At 34.6% G+C, this 27,307-nt stretch overlaps 2 protein-coding genes and 1 long non-coding RNA gene across 6 annotated transcripts; all 3 read left to right on the forward strand.

Moving 5' to 3' along the window:
• Positions 1-3,535, forward strand: LOC144430377 (uncharacterized). The gene is made up of 3 exons (XR_013479501.1): positions 1-195; positions 2,934-3,024; positions 3,239-3,535. It is a non-coding gene; the product is annotated as an uncharacterized LOC144430377 (long non-coding RNA).
• An 8-nt stretch (positions 3,536-3,543) lies between these two features.
• LOC120329665 (uncharacterized) lies at positions 3,544-11,478 on the forward strand. 3 transcript variants are annotated; one of them, XM_039396387.2, is made up of 7 exons: positions 3,544-3,690; positions 4,615-4,860; positions 5,403-5,600; positions 5,979-6,092; positions 7,859-7,968; positions 8,534-8,694; positions 9,741-11,478. In XM_039396387.2, the coding sequence occupies exons 1-6, from the start codon at positions 3,666-3,668 to the stop codon at positions 8,687-8,689; spliced, it is 849 nt and encodes a 282-aa protein (XP_039252321.1). In that variant the 5' UTR covers positions 3,544-3,665; the 3' UTR covers positions 8,690-8,694; positions 9,741-11,478. The 3 variants fall into 3 exon arrangements, with proteins under 3 accessions (XP_039252321.1, XP_077974422.1, XP_039252322.1); XM_078118296.1 differs by lacking the exon at positions 9,741-11,478 and adding an exon at positions 9,550-9,705; XM_039396388.2 differs by lacking the exon at positions 9,741-11,478 and adding an exon at positions 8,975-9,514.
• Positions 11,479-15,950: 4,472 nt separating this feature from the next.
• On the forward strand, positions 15,951-27,003 carry LOC120330366 (uncharacterized). Of its 2 annotated transcripts, XM_078118812.1 has the most exons (11): positions 15,951-16,875; positions 17,175-17,316; positions 17,671-17,879; positions 18,656-18,703; positions 18,780-18,878; positions 19,357-19,440; positions 19,816-21,588; positions 21,742-21,828; positions 21,969-22,058; positions 22,123-22,230; positions 22,470-27,003. In XM_078118812.1, exons 1-11 carry the CDS (start codon positions 16,725-16,727, stop codon positions 22,625-22,627), a joined length of 2,949 nt encoding a protein of 982 aa, XP_077974938.1. In that variant the 5' UTR covers positions 15,951-16,724; the 3' UTR covers positions 22,628-27,003. The 2 variants fall into 2 exon arrangements, with proteins under 2 accessions (XP_077974938.1, XP_039253218.1); XM_039397284.2 differs by lacking the exon at positions 18,656-18,703 and having other exon boundaries at positions 15,952-16,875.
• Positions 27,004-27,307: the final 304 nt, after the last annotated feature.

Raw genomic sequence — 27,307 nt, forward strand, 5'->3', positions numbered from 1 at the left:
TGTACCGGTATTTGGTGAGGAAGTTGATTACCGGTATTCTGTCATTTGAAGTTAATTTGAAAAAGATGTTATGTGTTATATTAATTTTGGCAGTAAATGCTGTCGGTGGCAGATCAGGGGTCTAGAATCTAGTGTACTTTAATACAGCAAGACTTCTATCAGTCTACTGGGTGTAGCAGAATAATTTTTGCATATGTAAGTCCTCACCCCCCATTATGATTCAGTCATAAAAATAATGATGTGAAAAGTAGAACCATAGATATCTGTCAGGATTATTTCAAACTATCGCATTCACGAAAATAATGGTCAATGAAATCTAAATAAAATTAGAATTATGGACATTTGAGTAACCATAATGTAGGAATGTTACAAAGCGCGCTTTTTCGCGCCAAAAAATGTACGCACCACGTCTGATAAGTATCCTTACGCCGTGTCAGAATACCGCTCATAAAAACGACTACGGACTGCCTGCTGTTGTTTGGAATTCCATGAAATTTTGACATAACTTCGGTTCGGTTTTGACATAATAACTATGTTTCGGTATTTGAATTTTTTCATTAGCGCATAAATTTCCAAACATTCGGGGCTTTTAAAAATTACGCTAAAGTTATACGTACTGCAAATTAATAATATGGTCTATGGACACCAATAAAATAAATATGGACGCATGTATGTCATTCCTAACTTGATACTTACCAATTTTTATGAAGTTTGTTGGATCAGAACCTTGTTAATTATTACCCGCAACGAGGCACTGTCAAACTAATATGCACAACTCCAGGGTTGATTTGCGACGATCTTCCGACGGCCTCAATGATCGTTGCCAGAATAAAATCCTAAAATAATCCCAATTTTTCTTAAATGTGACGCACATCGAAAGATTAAGGATTGATATTCTTTTTTCATATTCATTAAAGTTCTTATTAAAAAAGTCAATTTACATACGCTTACGAAACGGTACAAATTAATTCAAGGCACGGGAAGTATGATCTTAGCACGCGTCTGTCAACGCGCATCGGTTATCGATTGAATGCCGACATTTTCCCTCGCAGCGATTTCTCTCGTTTAGCGTTTCACTAAGCGCGGTAAATATCTTAAGAGTTAAGGAATATTAAATGATAATTAATCGTTCATTAAGGTCGGATATGAAAAACGCTAAATCAGTTAATTGCCGCGTAGGCGGGGACTTGCGTAGGGGGAAAGACGTTGCCGACCAGAGGTTATGTAAAGTTCAGAGACTTTCTCGTACATAATTAATTGGAAAGCAGCTAATATCGTTAAAAAGAATTTGTAAACTTTTTTGCATTAGGTTCTTCTATTCACAATAACTTTTCGTTCCTAATTTTTTTTTTCGATTACCTTCAAAAATAGCCGAGATACATTCTGTTGTTTATCCGTCTGACATTCTCGCGGTCACAGTTTTTGAGTAGGCGCAATACAATCCTTATGGAAAAAATTGGCCTATCGGGCGGCCAGTCTGGATTTCATGGCCTTTTCGAAGGAGAAATCGGGCGTGCAATCAGAAATTCCCGCGTGCAAATAAGAATTTCTGGCGTGCAATTATAGTTCACGGCGTGCAAAACAACTGCGCCCGCTAAACTGATTTCGACCTAAGATACCTCTCAATACATACGCGTAAAATTACCAGTATTGGATGAAAAATAAGTTGAATCATAGCAAAAATGGACGTTTTACCTTTGACCCCCAAACATCATTTCTATATTTTGTCACTAATTTTGAGAGTGTTTGTGCGACTTTAGATACCGGTACTGTTCAGTACATCCGTGTAAAATTATTGTATTAAAAATACGCTGAATCAGAGCCATAACTGGCCAGCGTCGGTGAGGAGGCGATTATTCTCACGGGATTCCTATCATTCAACACGATATGGTGATTTTTGCTTCGCATTTTTCGATCAGGCCAAATCTTGCAAGCAAGTATTAGTCGACAATTGTAAAGTTATAATTTTTTGGCATCTTTATATTACTAGATTATTGATTTAAAAACTATTTAAACCGATTTACATTGGTGAGCAATTGCAAATTTTCGGCTTGCAAAATTGAATTCGCTCGCGTGCATTTTTGTGGAGCGCTAGCGCCCTCGGGCGTGCATCTGCCATGGAATCCAGTCTAGTCGGGCGGTACTTAAATACCGATATCTCCGTTAATTCTTGACCGTTTTTCGCAAACTTGGTATTGTTTTCTTATTTTCACTTAGATCTATCCACTGGTGCAGTTTTTATTTAAATCGGATGAACTTTAATTTTTTTGTAAAATACCTACATAATGAAGTCAAATCAACATTAAGACGCCCATCAATGAATTTCTCGGTTTTGTGGGGAATACAGTAATTTTGGGGTCTCATGTAGTTTCGTAATCTAGTGGGCGTGCATGACAATTTTTTCACGTATCAATCCTAACCCCCACCGGACTACACCATCCAAACATTACATCATTACGACTTCACAGTGATGTAATAGAGCCCTTCAAACTATATGAACTGCCATCCAAGAGGCGCAAACGAGCACCCGCAATCAAATAGGTATTTCTCTTGTTTCTCGTCACAACGATTCCAATAGGAGAGAGATCGATAACGTCAGTCAGTTCTTTATCGAATGCGCCAATTTCGGGCGATCGTATGTTTAATTGGCAAGCATTTGGCTATAAGTACTTGAGGGTGCGTACTTCAGGAGACCCAAAATGTGTCTTCGATTGCAAGATGTCCTGGCATTTCAGCATTTGGTTTAATAAAGCAAACACTCTATTTGTCTCTGAAACGAGGGTGTCTGGCACGACGGCAGATGCACTCGTATGCGGCATGCTTGACTCGATAACAATTCTAAATTAAGCGCAACGTTTGTCGGCCTCACATAACAAAAATTGCGATTTTTTGCCGAAAATTCTTGAATGGTACCGTAAATTTTTTTTTTCCAGTAAAGCTCATACCTGTTTTTTCAAGGAATCCAATCATGATGTTTACAGATTGCGCTTTGGAGAATCGCAGAACTGTGCCGTACTGAACTAGGTATATTATTCATGCGTTTTTATAGACTCCGAATTTGTGTCTGTGACGCATTTGTCAGAATATGTTACCATTCGTACAAACTACAAAGTTTCACCGCAAAGGGTCTTGCTTGAAAATTTTCCTCATAACAGATTTTCTAATAACTTGTTTGTATGTTTATTTGCCTCAAAATTAACAGTATCTGCAAAATAATTAAACAGTGTTTTTCTTGTAGTTTTTCTCCCTTGCAAGAGAAAGTTGATCGGCCACAGAATTTTTTGTGCAATAAAAGTGGGCCACTGAAGAAAAAAGGTTGAGAACCACTGGTCTAGCTGTCCCCCAAACAACCCTGGCTTGAATTAATTCAGAGTCTCATGTCATGCATTGTATCCGAAACCACAATAAAATTTCTGAGAAGAGAACTCACGTTTGGTACAGTTACTGAAAGCACTGTTTTGTTATACAGAATTTGGATTCAGATTTTCTATTTATCTCTTGTAAGCAATTTTCCCTTTATTCGGTATTATTTTTTTTAAACAGACAATTTTAGATAATACTGTTTTATCATTTTTGGTGTTGCCATTGTGGCATTTTTAAAAAGAAAGTGGATTGGACTTTCAGAACGCTTTTTGGGAAGTTGAACAAGATAGAAATTAATCAAGATGTCTCACACCCATGTTCTTAAAAGTGAGCTAACAATTTTAATATTTGAATCTTTTTTTTTTTTTTGGAAATGATGGAAAAATTGGTGGTTTGCCATTTTCTTTAAATATTTTATTTAAATAGAATATCAGGGAACAAAAAAGCTGGACTATTTTTAAAATTAATATCAATTTGGAAATATTTTAATTGTTGTATTTGTACCGGAACTGTGAAGCCTTCTCGAAACTGACTCCAGATTAACAAAAATTTCAGGTCCCGATTCCAGGTTGAAAAAAACTTTGACTCTGACTCCAATTCTGAACTCCCAAGAAAACTAAAAGTATAAAATCAAACTAGTTGCAAACAAAGGTTTTCTGGCATATCATAGAAAGTATCATGGAAAAAGTATACATAAAAATAGATGCATTGAAATGCTAATGCTGTATTTGTTTCAATGTATCAGTAAGCAATTTCTTAAATACAATGAATAGAAATTCTATAGGAACAATTTCAATGCATTTTTTATGCAAGTGCTTATACATTTATTGTGACTTTTCACCAGCAGATGAGAGTTCAAACTGTCAGCATTTTCTTTTAAGTCAATAACGTGAATCAAACATCCAATGTGAAGATTATTTCATAAAATTTCAGTTCTTCAGAGAAAAAAAAATGAAAATTTTGATGTTATATAATCATCCATCATGTAAAATCCTCTGTAATATGCTATAATTAATCTTCGTCAAAGTTTGTAGCATAATAGCTGTCGCCTCTAACCAAGCTTCCATTTTATTGTGCTATTTTCATGTCAAAACTCAAACTGATATCTCGGTGATGGCAGTGACTCGACTACATGATTCAGCAGTTTTATCATCTTTTCTCTCCTATATATATTTCAAAAATTTCATCCTATTCATTAGTTAATTTGTATCAATCTATCAACTTGTTCATCAATACCTTAATTTACAATAGATGGGAAGACGGTGACAATAGGACAAAATGGAGTAACGACTATTACTCAAAACCGCAGTGGACAAACAGTAACAAAGCAATACAATATGAATAACTTACATGCTGGCACTCTTGTTGGTGATGGTGGGCATGTTAAAATAGGAAAAGGTGTCGTGCAGGTTGAAAAGGCAGAAAAACCAAATTATGCTTCCCCAAATCCTCGTGTTGGGCCTGGTGTACCTGTTGGTGGAATAGCAGGCAGAGCAAGTGAGTGATTTTCACAGAACAGAACAACTTGAAAGTTTGTTTACACCAATGTTCTGATATTTAAATTCGTGGTACTCGTGTAGTGTATGCACCAGGTTAGGGTTAGGCCATAATTTTATTCCAAATTTCCTTTTTTTAGTTCTATTACGAGTTTGGGACGGTCTTTGTAAGCCAGGTGAATATAACCCCTGACCATAGATTTCAGTCCCTTTACCCAACATGATGAAAGTAGGTGATCAAAATTAGTTACCTCCATATTGGTACGCATACTTCTGGAGCGCCCAATGACTAAGCTTAGTATCGTTAGCCTATGAAATCCGTTATCTGGCAATTCAATACTTTATATCACAATTGCAAATAACTTCCCGCCTCTGTAACAATTCAAATAGCTGAGCAGTGAGCACCATGTATTTGAGCATTAGGGTAGGTGAGGACACAATTTTCAGAACCCACTCAAGGTTATCATATGTAGAATGGCAAGCAAACTCTCTAACATTTAGTACTATTTCTTATTCAATTCTCAATCCTTATATGATATTCAGATATGGTAAAAGAAACAACTTCAAGTTCAGTAGATAGTCATGTGTATGTGCAACAACCTCGTGTAAAACCCCCTCGGGCCCCAGTGATCAATCCGCCTATGGGTGGAGTCAGAAATCAGTTCAACATCACTGGAAGCACCATTGGACAAGTTGCTATTGGTAACCAAGGAAAAACAGTCTTCAACAACAAGACAGAACGTAATATTGTGATTCCTTTAAATTAATTTAGTATAATATTGTATAAGACATCAAATACATTGTTTTTGTATTTATTTACCCATCTGTGAGATAAAAAAAAAATACTGGTATACTGGGTACGATTTCCTAGCGAATTTTTTTTTTAACTTATCTATGTTGGCATTGCAAGTTACATATCTTTGATATACCATGGCTACCACTTCAACCCGGGTTGAAACTGGACAGATTCTGATCCTTTCAAAAATATTATCTCCTGACTTATCAATGTATACCTGTTTAGATAGCTATTCGAAAATAAGCAAAATAGTGTTGCAATTCATCTTTAAATTTTTTTATAATTTCCAACATTTTTTGATGAAATATTTTCTTATTCTCCAGATTACCATGCTGGGTCTCATAGGTCAGACTATGCAATTAGTGGAGGGAATTTCGCACAAGCTAACATTGGCGGACAAGCAACTTACAACAACCAAAATACTACGATTGGAGAAGGTAAGATGATATGCAAGATGTTTGTGGTAATACTTGGTACTTGTAGTTTATTTTGGTTATACTTTCTTTGTCACGCATAATTCAAGGGTTCCCCTGACTTGAGTCACTACTATTTCATGTCTCTGATGTGAGTATAAAATCGCATTAATTAGGATATTGGCAGATGTTGCCACCGGGCTCAGACAGAACGTTATAGTATGATGATCTACAACCTAATTAGGCAATGTATGCACTTGAAAATTAGCATGGCTCGTCGTTGGTAATAAACAGTGTTTAATTCATTTGTTATACCACGTTTTAAACGTATCTGGCATGGCTGATGATAGTCATTTTTTAAGTTGATTTTTAAAAGAATTAGTAATTTTAAATTCCTTCTAAAAACTGAGGTGGGCCAAAAGAGGTGAGCTCCACATTTTTTTTAAAATTTTCGAAAACTGGAATCTGTGTTTTGGACATTGTTAGTACACTGAGGGTCAAACGTATTGAAAAAATAAATTTGATGAGGATCATTATTTGTATCTGAGATCAATTGGGCATACATATGAGAGTTTTTATCCAATAAAGTTTGTAAGTTTTCAGATGCTATATTCATTAAATTATTATCTTGCATAGCAGATCTATAGTGCTGGTTATGTTAACTGAGTTATTCGAATGATCAACTACCATTAGTTTATTTTAATTTTGTATATTGCTGAACTTTGTATGCTGATATATATTGATAGCATTTAGAGAACTAATTGTAATGATTCATCTTGGCATGGCAATGGTTTTGGAAATGATATCATTCCATTTTTAATCATTTGTGTTACTGATTTGACATACATTCTTACTATACATAAAAGTGGCGTCATTGTTTAAACAAAATTGAATGTGATAATGTCCAAGAAGATCACTGAACTCATTGAACATTTTTCTTTGCTAGGTGGTTTATGTAATCACTGTTTAGTTGCATTTTTTTTCTAACAACCACGTTCTTCTGGAACAGAGGTCGTCAAATTATGACCCGTGTGCTGTATACTATATATTTCTTTCAATTTTTATTTAAGTGTGTATGATATCGATTTAAATTTTAAATGAGTAATGCGCAGTGCGATTTTCAACATTTTTTTGTCGTTATGAAAATTCAAATACCACAGTTGTTTGTTGTTCACTTAATGTTATAGGGGTACATTTAGGAACATTGAAAAGACATTCAGTCGACACAAAAGGCAAAAAAGGGTAAAATGGGTTGACTTGTAACACAATTTTTTTTATCTTCTTGCTTCTCGATTGACAATCAAAAATTTGGGTTGCAAATTCACTCACTTAATTATCTTCAACTCCATTACTAATATTCACGTAATAACATGCTTTTTTACTGGATGCAAAATTTGTGAGGAACTAATTATCGATGTACCTATGGCGCAAGCTGTATTGTAGAGGGAGAATTTTTGTGGTACGGATGAAAAGTTGATGGCAGACTAAATATCATTTCACGCTGTCGAAAACAATCAACAATTATAATGAAATCAGCCCTGAGAAAACACATTATTAGCAACTTTTCAGGTTTTTCAAAAACCCCACTGGATGTGCTGCTGATCTAGCGTGCAGCAGCAATCTTCGTATTTATCTGGCCTTTTGTAAAAAAATTTTAGTGACTGACCTATTTCAACAGCTTTGCTATATGATATGAGTTAGCTATCCATTTTATACTCAAAAATGAATTATATCTTATTAACTCGAATAATTATTATCAAGTAATTCTGATATATCATTTCATTTTTTAGGAGGAGTTGGTGGACCTCTCTCCATTGATGACTTGTTATATTCTGATGGTGTTGCTGAAGGACAACTGATTGAGATATTGAAGAAAGGAATGTCTACAGCAAGTCTAGCGGTATTATGAATTAAATATCAACAATACATAAATAGAATGAATATTAAAATTCCTTCCCAAACATAAAAGTAAAATAGGTAGCCGTTTTCAAACAGAAGGATTGTGTCTTCTCAATCTTTATAATTGTATTGTCATAGTGTCTGCTTGAGTTGTAGGATGTAGAACCTTATTTGAAGTAAATATTACATAGCTTAATAATAATTGGAATTATTGCATTTATACCCTAAACTTGATCACCAATCTAGACTATCATATCATTTGCCATTTGAATACTTCATTGTAATGTCACTTGGATAAATCAGGACTCGGGATGTCCAGATAACTTGGTTCAAAAAGTATTCAATTCCGTCACTATACGAAAAAGGTGTTTTTTGAGAAACTTATATCAAAAATTACTGTTTTTAATGTAAAATTCGCCATTTTTGAATGAAATCCTGATTTAATTTTTTTAGAAAATTTTCTTGGAATATTAGATTTTAGAAATCAGTTGCAAATTAGAATTACCAACCAGCCTTATACAAATATCTTTTTTCACAAACCTACTACCTTTTCCTAAATTTCTCAGGAGGTTTTAAGATCTGGAAGAACTATCAAAGAGATACACTCGTTCGTTTCACAACAAAAGGAAGTTAAGGATTATATGGTCACATCTATGTTGGCGGGTGATGGAACAAAAATGGAAATTTCGGAATCTGATACCAGTGATTCAGATTCTGACTAATCTTGGTGAGATAAATATATAACAATACTAGCATTGAATTTGATATGATAAAATTTATTACATTTATTATTACCCGATGTAAATGTATATTTAGTGGTACTCCGGAAGTATGTGCACCAAGATGGCGCACAACCTGAACCCTAACCTGGTACAATACTATGTTCAGGTTGTGTGACATCTTGGTGCACGTACTTCGGGAGCACCTAATTAGTGAATGCCCATATTCAATCCAAATTGTCTTCAATACAAACTGCCTAAAAAACTAGGCACACTTTAACTTTACAGGTAGTCGGTCATCATCAATCACGCTCAAGCATTTGAAAAAACCTTTTGCCAGAAATCAATAAGATATAATTACCATTAAATCTTGGTTTTATTTTTCCAAGTCATATGACAATGTATAGAAGATGATATCTACCTACTCTGGAAATATCGTAAATTGCTAGTATTGTAACATACCCAATGATTTTAATTAAAAAAAAAAATTGAAATTAATTTGATTGGTTCCTTTTTAAAATTATAGAAGATCAGGATTACTTCGTTTTGCTTTATGTTATATCTGGCATGATTTTGCTCAAATATTTTTTAGCTCATGTCATAGTATTCTTGAATTATTGACATAGAAAAAATTTAGAATAGCAAGTTATTAAGGCAGCGACATCCCTAATACACTGTGTATTAGTAAATATTGACATAATATTGTGAACCTATTTTTTGAACCTGTTTTATTAGGTCAATCTCTTTAAAATTTTCCATCGACCTGGGTATGTCTGTATGAGATGTTTTTCGAAATGTATGTTGAAACTAAATATATTTAATGCCAAATTTTTCTACACATGCCTACACGCTGCTGTGATTAGAAAGACTCAGAAAACCTACTCAGTCACACTCATTGTGAGAAGGTCATCAAAAAACCTACTCAGTTACACTCATTGTGAGAAGGTCGGAGTGAGTTAATAATGTGAATCTGACTCTGACCGTAAAAACAAATCAGTCATGATTTTGCAAAAAGTGTCTTTATCATAGAATTTGAATTATGTGAAATTTTTAGACGTTTCTGATGAATTTTCGAAGCCGGCTACTGAGAGAACCATTGAAACTGTATTTTATGTATTTAAAGTTATCATGTTCCTTGCATTTTTTTGTTGATATTTTTTTATTAGCTGAAAAATGCAGAAAAACGCTTGTTATTACTTTCATTCAAATCCATGGTTTCTATTTTTAAAGTGAAATGCTCTTATTATAAAATTTGTAATATTCCAGTGATCAAGCATCTATAATATTATTTAGAATGATTCTTTACCATCCATGCTGAATATTGATGTTGAATTTTGAAGGGGGTGGGGGGAGGTTCGTAAATTTCTAATTGCCAAGATAGAATGTAATAGCTATTGGGTGGTCCACCAGAGGCTGGAAGATGTGGGTTTTCAGGAGTCTCAGGGCTTTTAAAAAGTGTTTCAAGCCATGAAAAGTATACTATGTACAATACAGAAAAATGCTTTACATTTCGAAAAAGGTGGGCGTCTGACCCTCATCCCCCTCAAGGGTGCACCCCTAATATCAATTTATGTATATTATATACTAAGCTCTGCTTTGGACTGTTTTCAGTTTTAATCTTGTTTGTGTACTCAACTGCTGAGTTTTTGTGTAATTTTGTTAAAAGTTTTTTATTTCTCACTTTCAAACTGTAATCTTTTAATGCAACTGTCTATTTTCTTTTATTTTTTGCTCGATATGGAAATTTCCATTCATAATTATGTATATAAGCCTATGTTTCCATGCTTTGATCTTGTCTCTGGAATTCTCCATTCTTGATTTATGTTGGATTTAACTTGCTAAGAGTTTTAATAACAAGACACTTAACTTTTTGTATAGTAATATGTGACTGAATTTAATATGAAGTTATATGTTGATGGTATGTTCGAATATGAACGACTTTAATTAGCCCTGACGCGATGGTCATCTAGAGCAGGGGTGTGCAACCTGCGGCCAGCGGGCCAAATGTGGCTCACAGGAAATAATTATGCGACCCGCGAAAGGAGTTTTTAAATTAGTTTAATCTGGTACATGCGAGTGAGTCCAATCCATTTGCGTTGAAAACCTATACCTGAGTCCAATCTATTCTCTGTGCCTATGATGTTACAATGCCCTAACAGCTAGCTTGTGCGAAGCGAACAACGCATGTCATAAGATCAATAACCAAAGTTTTTTTGCCTGCAACTACTAGAAAGTCTATGTTAAATAAAGGTACGACTCGCAGTTTCACACAGGTATTTGTATTGGCCCTTCCGTATTAAAGGTTGCGCAACCCTGATCTAGAGCAGTGATTCTCAAAATTTTATGTTTCGGCGTTTTTCTACTGCACTCAAATTTATTATAACAAATTTAATATAAATAAACCCAATTAAACAAGTAGACCAATCATCATAAATCACATCATTTATTGTCGACAAAATAGTAATATTTTGATAGTAATGCGAATCCTTCCTACCAAGTTTCGAGAATGCACTCCCCGCCCCCCCTATCGGATCAATAGTGCCCACTTTGGGAATCACTAATCTGGTAATTTTGTTTTGTGATTCATTTTCAAATATGCAATTACGGCTCAGAAGAATTAATCCCCACGAAAGATAAGCATCCATTACTTTTCTTTAAAAGTTCAGACAGACCTTCTCATCCGCTATCTAGTATTTAGGATGAATATTTATTTCCGCAATGTTGGATTTCTATAATGAAAATTGCTTTTGTTTATAATATGAATATCAAATATAGTTTGTAGAATTCAAAAATATTGTGTTTCATGTTTTTTTTTTTGTGGAAAAACAAAGTTGGGATTCACCTGAGATAGAGACTTATTGGGATCGAAGTGAGCCTATGGATTGCTTCAGTGATTAAATGTGTTATTGTTGACGGTATTCTTCTCTGTTGTTGTGAAAAAATGGCTTTTCTCTTCAACCACAGAACCAATTGATTGCAATATTCAGTGGTTACAGATTGTTGTTATCATTACTAGGAAGCTATTACTTTTATTCAGTGGCGGCGCGTAGTCATTTTGACAACCGGGGCAAGCTACTGCGGGACCAAGTCACCCCCATATACGGGGACAGGATGAGTGCTGTAAGTTCTCCCATCATTTTATGAGTATAAAAACCATTCCATCGGTAACAACCAATCGGCAAAAGCGACAATTTTTAACGATAAGAAAGTGTCTTTAAAACCGGTCCAAGTCAAGGGATTAATAAATATAGACATAGTTTATTTTGAAACCTCTTTCAAAAGGAAAGGCAATATTTACCCAGATAAATACAATGACATATTAACAGAAACTTCGGGAAAGCAGACAAAACCTAAAATAAGGTATAAAACGTTACTATGAAGAAAGGAAAGTTATGCAAAGATAAGGACATGCGTCGCTCACTCATAGATATATATGCTGCTAGACTTCTACTGCTTGAACATATATGCAACACGCCGCGGTTTCTTGGAAGCAAAATGCTCAATAACGCGCTGATTAAAGTCATGCATCCCAGAAATAACGTCTCTGTGAATGGATAAAACAGCCAAGGAATTTAATCTATCTTGCTTCATTGTGTATCTGAGATACGTTTTAATACGCTTCAGCGTGCCGAATGTTCGCTCAGAGCGCTTCGGCGAAACGGAAAAAAACCCCGAAACATTTGCAAAAAATATACGGTCGAGAGGGGTATCAAGACACATATTTTTAATAACGAGGTTAAATTGGTGTGCATAACAATGTAAAAAATGCGCATGAGGAAAATCTTCTTTTATATGAACTTGAACACCATGTTTCGACCCACTCATGACAGCCGCGCCGTCATAAGTTTGAGCTATCAATTTTGACTTCGTGTTGTAAGGCTGTAACACTTCTTTCAGTACAGGCGATATCCCGCAAGCCGTGCGATCAACGATTGGTACAAAGCTGTGAAATCTCTCGGTATGTTTACCATCTTTCACAAACCGAAAAATCACAGCCAGTTGGGAAACGCACGTGATGTCAGTTGTCTCGTCAGACTGAATCGAAAGGAACTGGCAATTCTCAATTTCCAGAGCCAAATGTTGTAAATAAATTTTATACATTGAGTCGAGCAAATCATTTTGGATATCCTTAGATGTCCCTTTCGAAACAGTTGCGGCATCAAGATGATCTCTCAATACTGTATCTAGGGATGCGGTGTATTCCACCATATCCAAAAATACCCCTCTATTAGAAGAGCCAGCCCGTTCATCGTGCCCACGGGGGGACAGCTCGTGACAACCAATGAACTTCAAAACATCTATCAATCGACCGAGAACATGGCGGTTTTTCTCGACGTTTTGGTTGTGCCGACGAATAGAAACCGCGCGTCCTTCACCCAACTGTGCTGCAATATTAACATTTCCGAATGTTCGGTATTTTACTGCATTGTCCAGTTGCTCCATAGAAGATTGATGATCCCTGGCACGCTCGGAAAGATGTTTAAGATCTCTAAAACCAAATTTACACCAACGTGAGTCACGGGCGGTAGCAAAAAGTAGGCAATAAAAACAAAAAAGTGCATTTTTGTCCTCGCTGTAACACAACCATTCGTGTTTTTTATACCAAGTTTATGCGCAGAATGTACGCCGACGCTTTCCTCCGTCATGGGATCGTTCCAGTGAACATTTTTTTGGTTGATAAGGCCCAAGACGTTGTACCTCTAATTTTTGTTCCAGCGGCAGCTGTGAAAACGGAGTGCGAAGTAGTGCATCAACCTTATTCATTATGAGGTCTAAGGCTAAGAAATGCGAAGCCGGAAAGAAGTGAGGAGCTCAAAAGGAATGTGGAAAATCGAAAGCAAATGGACTAAAGGTCTCTAACTGATTCAAATAGCGAAACAAGCGACAAAAACGAAGGCGAGGAAACTATCAACTCTTCAAGCAACCAACGAACGAGGAGGAATGCGTGAATATGTCAACACGTTGTTGTAAGAAAGGCCCCGATGATTTAGTAAAAGAAACAGAAAACAAACGAGACAAACGCGGCGAGTGGAAGATAAAAGAGAGAATACGATATACAATGAGCAACCGGGGCAAAATCGGCGTCGCCCCGTCGACGTTCGGCAAAGGCTATGCGAGCGAAAAATGAACCATGTCGGGAGAATATGTTAGTGTAGACCAGGGGTTCTCAAACTTTTGGTGTTGCGGAGCCCTTGAAAAGGTTGACTATTATTCACGGAGCCCCAAAATAAATGTTAAAATTGTTACTTTCAGATTAATATTCCTGAGCAAGTTAAAAGTACTTTACCCAATTTAAATGCTGAACCTTTTTTAATAGGGTTGATGCAAGTCATAAATAAAACTAAATTTTAAGCATAAATTATATATATATACTAAAGCTGTAAATTTGACACTTGACAAACATACTAATAAATTAGGGGTCGATCGGCATATACATGTATTGTTACACAATGACGACGTTAATTGCTTTTTTGTTCTCGTGGGGAATCATCAGTTGAATGTGAAAAATATGTTACCATATTATAGTCATCGACGATGAAAAGCTAAAAATAATAATTAATAAAGAGGTAAATCCGCAACTCACATTTCTTGATTGAAAAGCGGCATTCTATAATATTAAAACTAAAACTTAAAATGGAAGATCACACGTTTGGTTTCAGCAGACTCGCCTCAGATTGAAAACGCTTTTATAGACATTGTAAATCACAAAATTTGGTGTTATGTTAGGTTTTCATCGTAGTAGTAACTGCGAAATCGAAACACAGTCAATTGTGCGCGCGATGTACCTTTTTTCCCCATTTTGAAACTACCGACGGAGCCGCACGCAATCAATTGTGCGCGCGATCCGCGATGTACCCTTTTTCATTCTGAAACTACCAACGGAGCCGAATGCAATAAAATAAATTTCAATTGTCCGTATTTTGCCCAGACATTGCGATTTTTTAAACGGCGATATCTTGCTTAAAAATAATCTTAAGTGCGAAAGAACGAATCAAGTTTGACAAATTCCAAGATCGCAAAAATACGACTCCAATTTATTTATAGTTGGCAGTTTATCACGTATTTTATGTTATTTTAGAATAGTATGCTTTCATTTTAGTAATCCTAATAGTAATCTCGAATCAAACGTGAGTAACGATTGAATATGTGGACATGGACATGGATTGAATATTTTACGCAACAGAAATCTCGTTATCCGTTTTTTCAATCGCAAAAAATGTTGCGCGGAAATTTCCGATTCCAATTTTGAACCACCTCCCTCTTAAGAATCCTTGCTGCGCTCCTGCTTATAAATAATGTCATTTTTTTAATTCCGCCTCTTTGCCATATTTCGAGGCTATACTGTTGTCATATATTATCAAAGCTGTTATTGCTTCTTTGAACAGTTACGAAATTAGTCAGTATTTTAAAAAGTAATCGAATAGCTCGCGGAGCCCCTGGGTTTCTCTTGCGGAGCCCTGGGGCTCCGTACGGAGCACTTTGAGAACCTATGGTGTAGACAGTCTGTGCAACCGATATTGAGGTATTTTTCAAATATTTTTTATTATACCGAAAAAACAACCGGGGCATTGCCCCGGTTGGCCCTATTAATGCGCCGCCACTGCTTTTATTTATTTCAAAGTTTTAGTGGTCTCTATGGGATTCGTTTGTTCTGTGTGCGATGACGTCATATAAATTGAAACTTATGCAAAATGGGTCGGTCTCGTTACTGTGTGGTGGTCAGTTACCAGTGTAACTTCGTTTGAGTCTTCTTGATTATATATTTGAGCATTGCTATGTTGTTATTATTATAAATTGGTTGACCAGAAAGCGGGTGAAATAAAAATACCAGAGCACAAAACTAAAAGCCGGCGAGAAATTTTTTGAAACCGCCCAAATGCTCAGAATGGGCGGTTGGCGCGCTGTGCTAGACGTAAGAATACATCTGATTACCTGGAACTTGTCCCAATTATGTGCGAGAGTATTGATGGACTCTTCGATGGGTCACGTAACTACTTGTTGATTACGGCTTCCTCCATGAAGTCCATGCTTTTGAAAGGGCTGGTAAACTATTTCCATACAATACATAACCCTTAACCGGATGAGAGGCCGTGGTTCGCCATATGACTAGGCCGTCTCATCGACTCTTCTCTCGGTATATATATATATTGAATCAGTATATATATATATATATATATATATATATATATATATATATCTAATACGGTAGTTAAGTAGACATACCATGCTAAAATAGCGACAGTTATGTAGACGGAAAAATTGAGTCGACATTTTCCTGTCCACTTAATTATTACACCTTCCGTAACTAAATTTTTTGAGTTTTTGTTGCTGAAAGCTCTCTTTCTTTAAAAAAATAGTATTAAAAATATTGTGTTCCTCCAATATTTTTAATGTATCTGCATATTTCGCGAATTTTGAGCGGACGGTAGATCTGCTAGTTTATATTCGACGGGTATAATTTTCATACATTAAGTGGACATTTTGTTTATGCAAAAATCTTTTGATTTTCAGGTATATGTTTTTACGATTTTTTGAGTGTGGGTTTGATAATTTTGAGACGATAAACAAGCAAAATATGAAGGTCGTGCAGGCTGTATTTCGCATTTAAAGGGTGATAAACTGAAAAGGACCCTCATTTACAACTCCTTTTCAAAGCGGGCTTAGTGACGTAATAGGAAAACTATCGGAGACTAAACACGCTTGCAGGTTTTCTTTCGCACGTGGGGTGGATGCAAAGAGGGAATTAGTAACTTTATACGTGAATGAATGCAACCATTTAGCTTACAATAATCTGTTGTGTTGTTATAGAAGTGATTCGAGTCTTTTCTGCTACGTGTTATCAATTAGCCAGTGAGTTGACAGAAGGTCGAGTCATATCAAGCTTGCAATAATATTTTGGAAGTATCTTACACCGCAGAGATTCTGAACCTCATTATGAGGAAGGTTGCTGGTTATTGTCAGATTAGGTCACTATATTTATGCTGTTGAGATTTTTCATTCAATCCAGATTAGCAAAATATAGACTGTTGATCCTGTTATGTTTTTACTGGTCACAATTCTGACCATCAAAATAATGCTTCGACTGCAAAGCAAGCGAGGGAGAAAACCCATCGATGTTGCAAAGGAAAGTTGTTTGAAAAATTTGTCCACATCCGATTTTTCTGTAAAACTGGTGGATTCTGAAATTGGTATGTAAATAGGAAAAATTGAGTTAACTGAAAAATATCAATTATGAGTCGTTGATGTCATTAATGCTGTGACGTTTCCCTCAAATAATAACATCTGCAAACCTATGTGGCATATGTAATAAATGTTTATGATATGTTTAGGAACAACTTTATATCGTGGTCACGATGATCTAGGGATTTCGTTTGCAATAATCATCATGTTTTCACGAGGGCTGTTAAATTCGAAAATTATCAAAAAGTTATAAAATATTAATGAGCAACAACATCTCAATGTAAAATCTTCTTTTATCGTATTATAGGCAAAGGTCTTTTCGCTGAAAAATCATTCTGTCAGGGCGACTTTTTGTTAGAGTATAAAGGCAAAAGACTAGATGAAGATGACGGTCTAGCGACAGAGAGCATTTTCACTTATTTTTTTCAACACTCATCCAAAATATTCTGGTAAGAGCTCCTGTTTAATACAATCTGCTATCAAATTTTTAATAAATTGCCAATCATTTTTATGAGATTTGGGTAAACTTTGTTCTATTAGATTATTTTAATATTATATCATCTATGTATATCTTTCAACCTTTAAACGGTTGTATTTGGAGGGCAATGGAAAAGTTATTAGTGCCTCATGAATATATATATACCTGTTTAGACTCCGTCTATGAAAATCCAAGTATAATTCACTAAATACGCTCTTTGTTAGTTATTCAAAACATGCATTCTGAGTTCTTACTGAATCACCCAAACTGAAATTCAGCATTATATTCACAAGATGGTGACTTGCTTAACCCGTGATTAATTTAGCATTGATGCCCAAGAAACTGACTGTATATGCAAATATGCAAATGATGATTGGAACAATCCGAACGCAACAATGAAGAAAATAGTAGTGGAAGATGTCCCTCACCTTTGCTTATTTGCTCGTCGAGACATCAACGTAGGAGACGAAATCCGATACGACTACAATTACCCAAACGCACCTTGGCGTAAAATAAAGTGGTCTATCGGCCAGAGTAAGTGAACTTTTTACGTTACGTAAAACCTGATTCAACGTTTAATGGGTTTGTTTTAAACAAAGATGCTGATCTATATAAAAAACTAGATTACAGTAGCCTAGTACAAACTACAGTGCAATCGTAAACAGAGAAGAGTGAAAACAACATATAATATATATACAGAAAGTTTTTATATTTATGCCCTTCCGAGCATTATTTGTAGAGTTTTTATTGCGCTTATAGATATTAGCAGCATTAGCTTTTAAAGAGAATTATGATTTCGCAGATTTGAGATACAAATTATTTGGCATGTCTAATCAGGTTTTAGTTACGAAGCAAATCATTGTCATTTACAAGGTTCTGCAGAAGATGCAGAAAGTACAGAAGATATTAACAATGTCGGTGTCGGGGAAATAGATTTATTTTTGACTGAAGAATTTGGAGATTTGTTGGCACCGCCTAATACAGGTTTCTGTGCTAGTATATTAAGATGAAATTATAAGTATATAAGCATATAATTGTGAATTTTGTAAACAGAGAATAAGTGTCACTGAGGAAAAAAATCCAAGGTTCAACTGGTTCGAGTTTTAGTATTAAGTTTCCAAAATGTACATAGTCATAGAACTGACAGTGAAAATATTTCATAAATTTGGCTTAGCAAATGAATATGTAATGTACAGAAAGATTTTCGAACAGTGCAAACAACAGTAACGCAGAATAAAGCTATAATATTCTTGAATGTAATATTTATATCTGGTGTTTTAGTAACTTGGTTAATCTTGTAACATTCACAGAAAACAGCGACACCGGAATAAACAATATTTTATATCAAAATCAATCAGGTTGGTAATAAAACTATTTCAAGATTTCGGATTTCATTTGCAAGAGTGTGTAATTTACCAGAATTCCTAAATGCAGATAACAATACAAACGAAGAATTTGAAAATGCAATCGATTTATTTTTTCCTCGAGAAGTAGGAGATATCACATCCGATGGGTTGATGCCACATAGTATAGGTTTGTAAAGTTCAGTAAAAATATATTTTTTCTTTGAAGTATATAATAGAACGGCTCTTATTACGATATTTTTTTATTCGGATTATTTGTGATCTGGCGCGTATCACCGTTTTATTTTATCATAATTATCCGGCTATTCTCTAGGCCTGGAGTGAACAACATGGGGCACGCATGCCAACGTTGGCACGCCATACGCTCAAACGTGGCACGCGAACGGTTTTGTAAAAAAAATCATTTATGATATACAATAAAATATCACGTTTATATCTAAATTAGTAGTTTTTTAGGACATTAAATTGTTTCAATAAATAAATATTCGTTATTATGTTATAATATTGAAATTTGTTTGATGTGTGTTCTACGGGAGGTAATTCACAGTAATAACGATTGTGCGTGGCACGTATTTTGAAAAATGTGGCACGTGTCCTCATTTGAGTTGTGTACCCCTGCTCTAGGCTGTATATGTGTTCTCATTTAGGTGATTCTCCCGCGAGATGGCCGACCCTTCAAAACTTAGCAGACGGAAATGCTGAAAGTGACTCCGCGGTTGCTGTGACAGGAGGTAACTAAATGTGTTTTTATGCTTGTTTATTGTTATTAACTCAGTAGCAAATAAATATCGATACATGGTACTAAACCAAATTATGACAATATATGTCCCCAATATAGAATAGCGCTGGTATCTGCGCATACTTGTCTAGAATTTCTAAAACTGTGCTTCACTGTCATGGTAGCATTGAAACTTTTAGGCATAAAATTAAAAAAATGATTATACAGAACTTTGATGTACGTTTTAGTGATAATGGACCACCCCATTTACTTTATCCTGTTATTTTAATGGTGGGAATTAATTGAATCACATCAAATTTATTTGACTAGACCAAAACACAATGATGATATTTTGTGACTAATGCATGTATTTTTATTAAAATTCTAGATGAGTCTACAGACTATGTCCCAGCATCTTCAGAGTCACTTTCAATAAGCGATTTGAGTGATTCTAAAGAAAACCATACAAATAACAAAGACGATAACGGTTGTAAATCGAAGCCAAAAAAGCTTTTGAATAAAGAAATGCAATCCAAAAAGGAAACAAACAGAAAAAAGAGAATTCCACGGCCTTGCTTATTCTGCGGGAAATTTATTGTTAAACTTAAAAGACATTTGTCCACTATACATAAAGAGGAGCCGACAATATGCAAAATATTTTCGCTCCCCTTTGCAAAAAGGCAGCAAGAATTTGATATAATAAGAAAAAAGGGAATCTTCCAATATAACATGCAAATGTTAAAGGACCGTAAACCGTTAATAGCGGAAAGACACCAAGGCCGTGGCAGTATGAAAATTTGCACCAACTGTTCCGGCTTCTTCCAAAGAAAAACATTTCACAGACATCATCAGTTGTGTCGAAGCAAATTTGGTAGTCCTGCTTCTGCGACGGGTTTGTGCGTCGAATCCATGGTTTGTCATGGTGATGAAGCATTTGCTGACTTGCTCACACGATTTCAAAATGACGAAAAGGGAAATTTATGTAGACAGGATGAGTTAATAAAGACTGTCGGCCGAAGCCAATTTCAGAAACACCGAAAGAAAACTGAAAAGAAATCAGAATCGAGGAAGGCCGTAATGGCGAATATGAGATTGTTGGCATCCCTTTTTGTCGAATTCAAATCGTGTGCAACAAAACAAAATGTAAATGTATCGTCGGAGAATATGCTTCGACGCGAGTATTTTATGATTTTAGAAGAAGCCATACAAAATATTGCAACACACGAGGATGGTGCATTAAAATCGGGGTTAATGGTCAATATTGGAAATTTACTCAAAATGGCTGCCAAAGTAATGAAAGGAACCCACCTCATGAATTTGGATGACGAAAAAGCGGAACAAATAGAAAAGTTCGAAGCTGTTTTACAATTAAGATGGATACGAAATTTTGGCGATGCCGAATACCAGGTTGTAAAAAATAGACAATCTAAACTAAGATTGCCAAGTGAGCTACCTATTGAAAACGACGTGACACAGATTCGAAAGTACACCCTTGAAACGATGCAGCGAGAAGTCAGTGATGATTTGTCATTGTGGGGCCCCGAAAAATTCATAGTTGTCCGTAATTTGGTTATCTCCCGTTTAACGCTTTTTAATGCTAGGCGAGGAGGCGAGCCAAGTAGGTTGTTGGTGAGGCACTGGGAAGAGGCAAAAAGGGAACAATGGATCGATAAGCAACGTCGTTCAAAAGCAATTTCGCCGATGGACAAGTTTCTTATGGATAATTTTAAAGTAATATATCACGGTGGGAAAGGCATTTCTCATCTAGTCCCAGCACTTGTGCCGCCTGACTGTGTCGAAGCATTAGACGCGCTTTCAGATCCAGAGATACGGCAGCTATGCGATATAAACAATAAAAATGAATTCCTGTTTCCCAGTACACGCCATTCTATGGATCATGCCAGCGGCTGGCACTGTACAAAGGATGTCGCTACTGCTGCGGGAATAAAAACCAATATTACAGCTACACAAATGCGGCACAGAGCAGCAACTTTGTATGCCGAACTCGATGTACCCGAAAATTTCAGGGATGCTTTTTTTCGTCACATGGGACACTCCAAAGAAATAAACAAAAACGTTTATCAATGTCCACTGGCAGTACAAGAAATAACACAAGTCGGATCATACTTGGCTAATATAGATGGATTTTCACTTCCCCAAGGTGAGGCTAGCAATCATTTCGTTAGGCAAAATCTTATCCTAGCAATTTGTGTTTGATTCACTATAATTGCTATATGTGGATTTCATACTTAATCGAATTAGCTTCCCTTATTCACATTCTGTTGTTTTATATACTATTGGATATGTTTTTCAGGTAATCTTCATAATATTGCACCAACACCTTCTGAAAAACATAGTATCTCTTCGTTCGAAGAAGGTGAAGAAGAATTCAGGGAAAGAGGTTTGTATTTCTGTATTTTACCATAACCATAATGTTATGATTTTGAGCTAGTATAAGCAGGAATATTGCGTTTTGTTCCACAAACAATTAGAGTGTTAAATTTTCTCCTCAATTAATTTAACATTAATCTTGTTTTTTAGAAACTTCAATTTCTACGCAGTTGCAAAATACTACTCAATCATCATCCGGTACGTCCCTATGTGATGAAGAAATTATAGGAAAAAAACGAGGTTAATGCTTTTGTTACACTTTTCAACACCTAAATAATTATTGAACTGCCATTATCTGTTTTAGTAAGAAGATATACAAGATGGTCGCCTTCTGCCACGTCCAGTCTTTTGACCTTTTTCAAATCCTATATCGAGGACACCTCATCTACAGGGTGCAAGGGCACTTTACCAGGTATCTTCATTTGATTTCAAACCTTTTTTGGATAAAGCTTCTAATTAAGTGGTTAATTTTAAATTTGCTAGCTATTTTTTAAGTTGAAGGGTGTTAAAATAGCTGGTTATTTAAAAAATTGTGCGTTAAAGCATGGTTTTAGGAGTAAGCATTTGAATTTTTCAAGCTGGCTAGTAAATCTAAATGTCCTCTCTGAAAAGTGAATGCGAAACGTTAAATTATACTTCCTTTTTCTGCAGGCCGGAAGATAATAAAAGAATTTCTAGAAAAGCATCATGATATTCTCGAAGGTCTATGCGAAAAAGAAAAAGTTTGTGCAACACACACAAAAGTCTTTAACGAACGAAATAAATTTAGACGAAAGTATGATGCCAGCTTAAAAGCTTTGACCGAATGAGCCTATTAAGTTGACTTGCAGTTTCTTTTTAATTAATGGTCGCGGTACCGAACCTGATTCTTTTATTTAATACTTTTATCAGCGAATGTGTCAGCGTTACATATTCATTGTGTCCATTGTGTTATAGGTTACACTAAACTTAGTCGAATAATTGGACATTTTAAATATCAATATGCTCCCAGAATTAACTCAATGTCACAATTATAGGGGTCAGATGGGTGATTTATGATATATTTTGGTGTCGTTTCTCAATCTAATTTTAAAATTTCGTTTTTAATTATGCCGCACTCATGTTGTCAAATAGGTGGACATTTTGAAAATATTTTGTGCAATGTTTTTCAATGGGAGCGGTGTTCCAAATTTCATTTTTCAATTGCGTGTAACACTTAAAAGGCCGTATACGTATTTATTCTGATTCTCAAAATGCTTGGCATTCCATATTTTTTTTATTATTTGGGTAGTGAATTAAGTGGTCAGATATGTGAACATTTAAGAAATATTTCTCAATATTATTAGAGAATTTCAGAATTCCGTTTTTTTATCATTTGCACACTTAAGTGGCAAGATAGGTTAACATTTGAGAAATTTATGTGTACTAATTCTCAATATGGCTCTGATATTTCGTATTTTTCAATTACCATATCATATTTCGTTTTTTATTATATGTCAATTCAAGTTGTCGGATAGGTGGACATTTGAGATATAGTATGACATACTATGTGTGTTCGGATTTTCAAAATGATTGGCATTTTGGATTTTCGTTTTTCAATTATATGTCGAGTAGGTGGACATTTGAGATATATTTTGATTACTGACTCCCAAAATAATTCGCATTTTGGATTTTCGTTTTTCAATTATATGTCGATTTAAGTGGACGGAGTGGTGGACATTTAAGATATATTTTCAATACTGATTCTCAAAATTATTGGCATTTTGGATTTTCGTTTTTCAATTACATGTCCATTTAAGTGAACGGATAGGTGGACATTTAAGATATACTTTGATTAGTGATTCTCAAAATTATTGGCATTTTGGATTTTCGTTTTTCAATTATATGTCGATTTAAGTGGACGGATAGGTGGACATTTAAGAGATATTTTCAATACTGATTCTCAAAATTATTGGCATTTTGGATTTTCGTTTTTCAATCATTTGTCGATTTAAGTGGACGGAGAGGTGGACATTTAAGATATATTTTCAATACTGATTCTCAAAATTATTGGCATTTTGGATTTTCGTTTTCCAATTATATGTCGATTTAAGTGGACGGATAGGTGGACATTTAAGATATATTTTGATTAGTGATTCTCAAAATTATTGGCATTTTGGATTTTCGTTTTTCAATCATTTGTCGATTTAAGTGGACGGATAGGTGGACATTTAAGATATACTTTGATTAGTGATTCTCAAAATTATTGCCATTTTGGATTTTCGTTTTTCAATTATATGTCGATTTAAGTGGACGGATAGGTGGACATTGAAGATATATTTTGATTAGTGATTCTCAAAATTATTGGCATTTTGGATTTTCATTTTTCAATTATATGTCGATTTAAGTGAACGGATAGATGGACATTTAAGATATATTTTGATTAGTGATTCTCAAAATTATTGGCATTTTGGATTTTCGTTTTTCAATTATATGTCGATTTAAGTGAACGGATAGGTGGACATTTAAGATATATTTTCAATACTGATTCTTAAAATTATTGGCATTTTGGATTTTTGGTGGACGGAGAGGTGGACATTTAAGATATATTTTCAATACTGATTCTCAAAATTATTGGCATTTTGGATTTTCGTTTTTCAATTATATGTCGATTTAAGTGGACGGATAGGTGGACATTTAAGATATATTTTGATTTGTGATTCTCAAAATTATTGGCATTTTGGATTTTCGTTTTTCAATCATTTGTCGATTTAAGTGGACGGATAGGTGGACATTTATGATATACTTTGATTAGTGATTCTCAAAATTGTTGGCATTTTAGATTTTCGTTTTTCAATCATTTGTCGATTTAGGTGGACATTTAAGATATACTTTGATTAGTGATTCTCAAAATTATTGGCATTTTGGATTTTCGTTTTTCAATTATATGTCGATTTAAGTGGACGGATAGGTGGACATTTAAGAGATATTTTCAATACTGATTCTCAAAATTATTGGCATTTTGGATTTTCGTTTTTCAATCATTTGTCGATTTAAGTGGACGGAGAGGTGGACATTTAAGATATATTTTCAATACTGATTCTCAAAATTATTGGCATTTTGGATTTTCGTTTTCCAATTATATGTCGATTTAAGTGGACGGATAGGTGGACATTTAAGATATATTTTGATTAGTGATTCTCAAAATTATTGGCATTTTGGATTTTCGTTTTTCAATCATTTGTCGATTTAAGTGGACGGATAGGTGGACATTTAAGATATATTTTCAATACTGATTCTCAAAATCATTAGCATTTTAGATTTTCGTTTTTCAATCATATGTCGATTTAAGTGAAAGGATAGGTGGACATTTTAGATATATTTTGATTACTGATTCTCAAAATTGTTGGCATTTTGGATTTTCGTTTTCCAATCAATTGTCGATTTAAGTGGACGGATAGGTGGACATTTAAGATATACTTCGATTAGTGATTCTCAAAATTATTGGCATTTTGGATTTTCGTTTTTCAATTATATGTCGATTTAAGTGGACGGATAGGTGGACATTTAAGATATATTTTGATTAGTGATTCTCAAAATTATTGGCATTTCGGATTTTCGTTTTTCAATTATATGTCGATTTAAGTGAACGGATGGATGGACATTTAAGATATATTTTGATTAGTGATTCTCAAAATTATTGGCATTTTGGATTTTCGTTTTTCAATTATATGTCGATATAAGTGAACGGATAGATGGATATTTAAGATATATTTTGAGTAGTGATTCTCAAAATTATTGGCATTTTGGATTTTCGTTTTTCAATTATATGTCGGTTTAAGTGAACGGATAGGTGGACATTTAAGATATATTTTGATTAGTGATTCTCAAAATTATTGGCATTCTTGATTTTCGTTTTTCAATTATATGTCGATTTAAGTGAACGGATAGGTGGACATTTAAGATATATTTTCAATACTGATTCCCAAAATCATTAGTATTTTAGATTTTCGTTTTTCAATCATATGTCGATTTAAGTGAACGGATAGGTGGACATTTAAGATATATTTTGATTACTGATTCTCAAAATGATTGGCATTTTGGATTTTCGTTTTTCAATTATATGTCGATTTAAGTTGTCGGATAGATGGACATTTAGAATATAATATGTGTTCGGATTCCCAAAATGATTGGCATTTGGGATTTTCGTTTTTTAATTATATGTCGATTTAAGTGCACACATAGGTGGACATTTAAGATATATTTTGAGTAGTGATTCTATTTTGGATTTTCGTTTTTCAATTATATGTCGATTTAAGTGCACACATAGGTGGACATTTAAGATATATTTTGATTAGTGATTCTCAAAATTATTGGCATTTTGGATTTTCGGTTTTCAATTATATGTCGATTTAAGTGAACGGATAGGTGGACATTTAGGTTATATTTTCAATACTGATTCTCAAAAACATTAGCATTTTAGATTTTCGTTTTTCAATCATATGTCGATTTAAGTGAACGGATAGGTGGACATTTGATATATATTGAGATTACTGATTCTCAAAATGATTGGCATCCAGGATTTTTGTTTTTTATTTATGTGCCGATTTTAGTGATATGTGGGCATTTGAGATATGTTTTGAATACTGATTCTCAAAATGATTGGCAATTTGAATTTTTGTTTTACTGTCATATGTCGATTTTAGGTGATATTTGAGATCTGCTTCGTGTAATGTTTTCCGATATGATTTCAGAATTTTTGAATAAAAATTAAAAAAAAAAACGTTATTCTATGAGATAAATATTGGTTAAGTGTTCGAATTCATTGGAAATTGAAGCGAGGTCATACTTTTTAAAATGTGTAGTACTAACATAAATACCCGTTTACAATTATAAATTTCAAATAAACAATTTGCAATCATTTACATTCACCGCGAATGAATATGTGTTTGTTATGCACTGAAGAGCCATTTTTAAAAGTAATATCATTTATGCAGACATTCAGGGCGACATATAAATGGGGTCCGTCTTAGTGGCGAAATAGGCTAAAACATTTAGTGGTCTGAATTAGGTGGACGAATTAAGCGGACAAAAATTTTATGTTTGTCATCGAGAGGATTGTTTTGACTCCTTTTCTGCGTAGTCGTCAATGGCTCTCACACGCTCCGTGCCTGTATTCAAAAATAATAATACGGACAAAGGGACGACGTTCGCTTAAGTGCTGCAATTATGGCAAGTCCGTTTAACTACCGTAATAGAGTTATATATATATATATATATATATATATACAGAAAATTTGAGCAATGCGAATAAAATATATTTCATTCAAACTGTTCATTCAAATGTTACTGAATCAGGATATTTTATGTGGAACTGCCACATCTTTGTATCGTCACAACATGAATTGATTTTTTGCGTGTATCCTGTGCGTCCCCTGACTCAGAGAATCTTCACCCAAATTATAAACAGTTCATTTTGACGTAAAGTAAACATAGAAGGATAGAACAAAACAATGAGTAAGATTCTACTC

This window comes from Styela clava, chromosome 12, assembly GCF_964204865.1.
Source record: "Styela clava chromosome 12, kaStyClav1.hap1.2, whole genome shotgun sequence".
In the NCBI taxonomy this organism is placed as follows: Eukaryota; Metazoa; Chordata; class Ascidiacea; order Stolidobranchia; family Styelidae; genus Styela; species Styela clava.